We start from the raw sequence: 7,282 nt of genomic DNA on the forward strand, positions 1-7,282 counted from the left end.
GCTGCAGTTATCAGTACTGTCTGTCAACAATAATGGCTGAATTAATACCAGCATTAGTACTTATTAGCATTAGCATTGGCATCTTTTAGCCAATTTAAGAAGGAACAGTTTGACTCAGAATTCCACTTAAAGGAGTTGTTAAAGTAGGGGAACAGAAATATAACCGCAAATTAATGCTAATGCACTTGTTGGTTGCTACCATGCTAGTTCTTGTTATCTTTATACCCCAAAATCACAAAACTAAGGCGGTGTTTTCCTCTTATTCATAATAAAAAGTGTCTCACCAGACGAAACATAAGCCACATTTAGCCTGAAAAGTGCTGATGAGCCTTGAATTTAAAGATATGATAAGCCAAAAATTAAAAACCTGAGTTGCTGTCAAGGAGACAGAAAATCTGCTGCTGGAGTAAAACGTTATTATTATTATTTTTAATTAATTACTTGTTTAACCATTTTTGTATGTCTTGGAAAAGAGAGTTTAATTGAAGAAACTAAAAGAAGTTGAATATTTATTTATTTATTTATTTATTTATTTATTTATTTATTTATTTATTTATTTATTTATTTTTTCCAGAAATAGCACAAGAAACCTGTGGAGCTTTTGCAGTGCAATGGCTGATAATGTGTCAGTGATAAGTTTCCAGCTTGATTCACTTCTATGTGTCCAATTCGAACTAAAAATGCTTATTATAAATAAAACTTATAAGCCCTCACTACTTTTATTATTAAGTTTTGAATGTATAACTATTAGAAGTTTTTTTAATATGTTTTCTGTTTACTTTTTTTTTTGCTGACCACATTAAAAAAAACGTATGTGAGGGGTTTTAATGTGTTTAATGATTGGCTAAGAATCAGGATGAAGCCCTCATATGAACTCCAAAAGCCAGTTAGTCTTAATGTTCATCATTCCTGTCGCTGGGGATGGTGTCAGAGGAAACAGGAATCTGCAGACTGCGGGAACAGCCTCTTCTTACATTTTCAACTATAAGAGCTACAGCACAGTTAGTGGTGTGTTTGTATGTGTGAGACAGCAACAACAGATGAAACACAAGATCAGAAATACTGAACAAAGTCAGTGCAACAAACAAACTGATGGTCCAACCTGCAAAAATGACAAAGTGAAAGTTTCTCATCTCAGCTTCTCTTGACATTTATGTGCTCACACGGGAAAAACCTGATACCCTACCTGCGTCTTTGATGCCATTAATTCAGTAAGTTATGCAAACATATATTACTCAATCACTTAATATGAACTCGTCACACCCAGTGAAGCAGACAAGTGTCTGCTCTGTAACATTACAGGGGTGACGACACTTGGCTGCTGCAAACACTGAACATCTTCCTGTTCAGGCTGAACTGCCCTGACCTAATCAGCCTTTATGAGCAATCAGCTGTCGACTAGCTCTGTAGTTAACCAGCCATCATTCCTTCCCAAGAACCAGAGGTCACCATGCTGAAAACAAAACAATGAACGTCAAGTATTAGGTCAAGAGAACATAAACATTCCTGTTTGCTCCAGTTTCTCAGTAAAGGTTCATCTGCCTCTAGGCCATGACAGCCCTGTTATGTAATAATCTCCACTCTATGGTGCAGGCCTTTCTCCTCTTTTTCAGCCTCCTCAGGTGTGATGTTACAACCACAACCAGGTCACGCCATATTTGTTGGCCCACAATCATGTAACCATCAGCTTCAGTGGGATGATGGATCTCTCAGGCTTTGTAGCAGTGATTGTGTTACCTGTCAGTGCGGAGGAGACGCTCCGGGATAAGCCTGCGCTCCGGTATCTTCAGGATCTCACCTACTTTTTGTGACCTCCCCTACCCTCCCTGCGTGACAAGGGTCTGGAGGAGAGCAACAAAGTGGTTTTATCTTTTACTGATCAAATTGGTTCTTAGGTGTCGTTTTACCCTCATGCTGCTCTGGTATTTTTTGCTATTGTTGTTCTGCTTTCAAAGGAGAAGAAACAAAAACAAAATTTCTGGATCTTTTTTGTGTGTTCAGTGTGTTTTTTATTTTAATTTTACAAAAAGAAAACTAACAAAGCTGAAGCAAAAAATGCCCTAGGCACAAAATAAGGGCATTCATTTTGAGTCTTGGCCTCTGTGCAGATTTGATCCATTTGCAAACTCCTTGTTGTTAGACTCCTCTTCCCTCCTCATTAGCTTTTATCCTTTCTTTCTGTCCTCTTAATGTCACTAACACTCCTGCAGCAGGGCAGCCCCTCCATGTACGCTGCCTGTTAATTACATGTGCTATTATTGTCCGTGGTCAGGAGAGGGGGACGCCTCTATTCACTGAGCTATTTTTGGACATGAAGCTAAAGTGCTGTACGGCTCTAGCAATGGAGGCCTGAATAGCCCTGACTCATGCACCCATTGTCTTGTGACCCTCTGTGTAAAAAAGCTTTGTCCCTCCCCACTCTACGCAAGCACCAATAACTTCTGGGTTTCTCTTTTTGCACAGTCTGGAATCGGTCTTAGCTCATTTTTCCTCTTGTCTGGCCTGTGTGCTATTTTTAATCCAGCCGAGCGGTAAATTTAGCTCTGATTACGCAGATGCAGAATGCTGTGAAGAAAGAGCCGTCATGATGAGACACTTTACATTTACACTACAATGGGGACTCTCCTCCTCTTAGTGTAACTGGATCCTCAAAATGTGCAAAAGGTCAAACTCTGCCTGGGTTCCCATGCAAGAGTAAAGCTGATTTTGAGCAACTGCATGCCAGCAGCAGATTTAGCTCTGAACAGGTGACTGCTTGAGCTGTAAATAGAGATTTTTTTGTTCTGTTAGTTAAAATCTAGTAATCTGAATCATAACTGTCTAAAAACCCAAAACACCACAATCTGAAACATGCACAAATGATGGAAAATTTTGCAAACATGAAACAGAAACACGCCTGGACGTTATCTAACCCCGTGGGGCAGCATGCCATGTCAGCAGCAGAAATCATAAACTTTCCATCAGGTTGCACTGTGACTTCCTGCAAGTATTATTAACCTGCAGTGCCAGGAAATGATCATGCAAGACGACTCCAAGAACTGTTCCTTGTTCTTTTTTTTATTTCATTCAACTTAACAAGGCAGAACTCCATGAACTATGCACAATAAATATACTTCATTAAATTAAAAACACATAAAATTATCAGTTAATGGACAAATCGGAAACAACTGACTTGCCCTCAAAACAATAATAATAATATCAATAATAATAATAAACTGTGAAAATAATCCCTTTTGAGCTATCAAAGTGACAAGTCTTAAATACTATTAAATAAATGTGCTGTTACACAAATGCACAGATTTGGTCTGATTTTCTTGAGGATTTTGCGCTGAGAGCTCAGGCTGTTCCGTTCCAGTGAGGTCCAGTTCTTGGAGTCCTGTCAACTGTAGGCTCTCTGTGTACTCTTTTTTTTTTTTTTCCTCCCCAAGTCCTGCGCTCGTGCTCCCTGCTTTCTGCTCACATGATTCAGTTTCCTGTAAAGGCTCCTTTCTCGTCAAAGAAAGGCGCAGTCATACGCTGGAAATCCTGGAACCCAGACTGCTGAGTCACTCCTCCTTGGGCCACGAGTTCACCCTGACCTGGTAAAATGTTGGAGCTTCCTTGTGTTCATTTTTTTTCCTCGCCTGCCCCTCCCAGCTCGTTCTCACTCCGGGGCACTTTCCAGAGAAGTCCAACACAGACATGAACACACGCCTTGTGCAATAACTTTTTTTTTCCAGATGCACAAAAACATTAATAATCCAAGCAGTTTCATCGGTCGGGCAGGTTGATGACAGGCACCCACTGATCCAGGCAGCGGCTGTCTCTGCAGAATCTGTTCACCTTGCTCAGAGCGGGGTCCTTCCACAGCGAGGACTGAGGATTCTGCAAGAAGAAAAGGACGCAGCAGTTAAAATATGCCGCTGTCTGAAGATTGCAAACAAGCACAACAAGTACTGGCAAAAGTCCCTTGCAGGTATAAACAGCATCCTTCATGACAAACACCTTCAATGACGGGGAAACTATTCCCTTGACAGTCTGAGGGGAAGTGAGCAATGCAGTGCAGAGCAGTCACCAGCAGACATGACTAATTACACTTACCGTAACAAGCACGCAGTGGAGATCCGTGGGCTCCCCTCCAGACTTCCCTCCTCCCAGAATTTCTGACAAACGCCTCATATTGCTCACTCGCAGGATGTTGATGTCGTTCTCACAGCAGAAAGCCTGGATCAAGGTGAAGTGAATCTGCAGAGCCACATCCTCTTCATCATCTGTGGCCAGCAGACACAACACCACATTGTCTGGGTCCCTGAAGACAGGAGGGAGGAAGAAAAGAGTGTAAGAGAAATAGTCCTTCTTTCTGGGTGGATTACTTCTGCTAACTTGTGCTACAGTACAGCAGTGTTAACTTACGCATTTAGAGACTTTGCTGCCTCGTACACTCCAACTGTGATGCAACCCCGAGGCAATGCAGAGCTCAGGACCTCCTCTAATGCTTTAGCCACCGATTCCATCCTGAGGGGAGACAAAAACAAACAGTTAGTTAAAGCTGCAGAAAGAAAACACACAGTGAAGGCTGACTGTCATTTCAAATGCTCATATTATTGTTACAGGTTGTTAGAAGTGAATGATGTAACGTTGCACAGCTGATGCTCAATGCAACGTGTACAAAGTAGTGCGCACACTGGTAACATTAGCGATGATTGTACACAGAAATAACAGCTCCTAGTTGCGACATTTAGACTAGTTTACGTCCCAAATCTTAAAAGCGATGTCGTTTCACTTTCAACTGTACAATCATGCCGAATCCAAAAATAAAAACAGAACAGTGCCTTAAGAAGCACAGCTTACCTTTCTGAAGAGTTCTCTCCACCAGTTTCTTCAAAAGTCATATTGCACATCCGAGCGGTTTGCTGTTCAATAATATCCAGAGCGGAGACAGACGGAGACAGACGGACAGCTGCTGCTGCTGCTGAGTGCTCAGGTCCTACTGTTGTTCTGCCCCGTGAGTCCAACGTTTCCAGTAGTAAAACCCTCTGCACCCCTCACCTCATTTGCATAAACCGGTCCCACTGGTCACATGGACTCACGCAAGTCAGTTTCAGCTTGGAGTGTGAAGCACAGCGACACCCTGTGGACAAAGCAGGGAAATCATTCAGGGGATGAAGAAGAAAATATACATGAGCACACAGAAAAACTAGCTTTAAGAAATCTTTTCCAAAAATACAATCTAGCCACCAGAATCATAATTATTTTGTATTTTTATCTATGACAAAAAATTTATTTTAACTTAAATTGTGTATATATCTTTATTCTACTTCGTACAAAGTTCTTAATTTTAATATTGTAGATACTATTATTTTCTCAACTACTTAAGTTATATTTTTTCTCCTTTTTAAAAAAAAAATATATATTTAGTGTTTCTCAGTGTTTTTCTATTCACAACAATTGTACCAAGAGAGTGCGGCTTAAATCAGAGTCAAATTCCTTGTATTCTGGAAAGACTTGGCGAGTAAAGGTGATTCCGATTCTGAAAGAAACCAGACATGTAATCATTCTCAGTCTGCCATTAAAAAAAAAAAAATCCAATTTCAGCAAGTTTATATTTTTATGTTGATATATAATTCTTTTTATTTTAATTATACTTTATTTCTAACACTGTTGTGCCACTTTTTGCTGTCAAATATACATTTTATGAGCTGTTTATTTAAAGGCTAACTACTATTAAGAGTTGTAAACTGGCTATTAACTCTATGCTGAACAGCAACTTGTTGAAATGTATCGACCCTATCAAATAAATTCAAATTCAATAGAAAAGGTATCCTGAACTTCACCTCATTCAAACCTCCACCAATGGGACAATACTTACACTCTAAATTCATATACACATGTGGACAGAGATGGTTATGATCACTGCTGGACAAAAAGTGGTTTTAAATATCTTTATGACATCATGATTAATTATATGATATGTATAACCAGAAAAACAATCCACATAGCCATAACCCATCACAAAAAAAAAAAAAAAAAAAAAATCTCCCCTACACCTCTTTTGTAAAACTCCCTCCATTCCCTAAAAAATAAATGATAAAATAAATAAATATCACAACTCAATGTGGAAAAGGCTTATTAGCTCTGCTTATTTATAAAGTACTCTGTGTTAGATAATTTTGTCTTCATGCCTGACAACCAGCCGTTTACAAAAAAAAAAAAAATCCACGTTATCCTCGTTTGAACCTGACTCACCTGCATGTCAAAGTGAAGGCAAGTTTGATAAGAGAGGAGGAGGAGGGAGGAAGAAGGAAGTAGTTATGAATATATAACAAATACTTTTTTCCTGGTTATTGTTGGTGATGATGACATAACTGCACTGTTGTCCATAAAGTTGGCATGAAATATCTTCTGCCTCTTCTCATGAAATGATTGTGGTTTTGACACATTTTGGAAAAAATAAATCAGTAAAATTTAGAGAAGCGTACACTTTACTTTTTGCTGTGTTTAATGTGGTGCAGAATAAGTGACTTTCTACAAGTGAGCAGAGGGAAAAGATGTGTTAACATTAAGCCCAATACACTAAAGTGAGTTTGGCCAAAATAGCAAACACAAAGTTTCTTCTCTTTGTGATCAGTTCAAACAGGCTCTAGCTGGCTACATATATATTCTGTCACCACTTTTCTTTAAATACATTTTGGTCCAAAGTTTTTGCCATATTATCTGAGGTCACATGAAAAATATTGCTCCTTATCCTTTGACTGCCCTGTTTGGTGTGTTGCCTCCTGCACTCTGTCTTCCTTTAAACAAAAAAGAGCTGGTCGCATTCTCCACCCTGCTGGCCAGGAGGCTGATTCTGCTGAGATAGAAATCCTCAGCCCTACTTTTTCATGTGAAATGGATTAAAGAGGTGCTTCATTTTCTTAAACTGGGAAAATTCAGGCTAACCCTGTCAGGATCTGTGAGGCCCTTTGAAAAAAAGGGCATATGTAGATGCACAGAATGTCATTTTAGTGTGACCTGAGAACCTATCCTGAAAACCTTGCAAAACTTCTCTTACTTTTTGTTATTATCAACCATGTTTCTTTTTTTTTCTTTTTTTTCTTTTCTTTGTTTTTCACTTTTAAGGGGATATGTGCTGGGGTGGGGGGGTTACAGCTGGGGTGTAATTGCTTGTTGGTATGTATGTGTTTATCTTGTTCCTATAGTTTTAAAAAGAACATTCCCATAAGACATTACTGAATGGAACTACTATTAATGTGTAAAAGCAATAAAGTTAGTACAAGGGGGAAAAAAGGAATTTACACACTGT

The 7,282-nt window shown here is 39.3% G+C and overlaps 1 protein-coding gene across 1 annotated transcript; it reads right to left on the reverse strand.

Moving 5' to 3' along the window:
* Positions 1-3,402: 3,402 nt before the first annotated feature.
* Positions 3,403-5,028, reverse strand: gadd45ab (growth arrest and DNA-damage-inducible, alpha, b). Its single transcript, XM_074668199.1, has 4 exons — positions 4,831-5,028; positions 4,393-4,494; positions 4,081-4,288; positions 3,403-3,864 (listed from the first exon to the last, which is right to left on the reverse strand). Exons 1-4 carry the CDS (start codon positions 4,878-4,880, stop codon positions 3,751-3,753), a joined length of 474 nt encoding a protein of 157 aa, XP_074524300.1. The 5' UTR covers positions 4,881-5,028; the 3' UTR covers positions 3,403-3,750.
* Positions 5,029-7,282: the final 2,254 nt, after the last annotated feature.

This window comes from Halichoeres trimaculatus, unplaced genomic scaffold (genome assembly GCF_033239565.1).
Source record: "Halichoeres trimaculatus isolate MK-OKI-2021-1 unplaced genomic scaffold, fHalTri1.1 fHalTri1_scaffold_4, whole genome shotgun sequence".
In the NCBI taxonomy this organism is placed as follows: domain Eukaryota; kingdom Metazoa; phylum Chordata; class Actinopteri; order Labriformes; family Labridae; genus Halichoeres; species Halichoeres trimaculatus.

Excerpts from the sequence above, each read along its gene's own strand:
- gadd45ab (XM_074668199.1), bottom strand. The coding sequence starts at position 4,880 with ATGTGCAATATGACTTTTGAAGAAACTGGTGGAGAGAACTCTTCAGAA. Across the intron at positions 4,495-4,830 it reads GGAGAGAACTCTTCAGAAAG|GATGGAATCGGTGGCTAAAG; the intron begins GTAAGCTGTGCT and ends GTCTCCCCTCAG. Across the intron at positions 4,289-4,392 it reads GCAGCAAAGTCTCTAAATGC|GGACCCAGACAATGTGGTGT; the intron begins GTAAGTTAACAC and ends TCCTGTCTTCAG.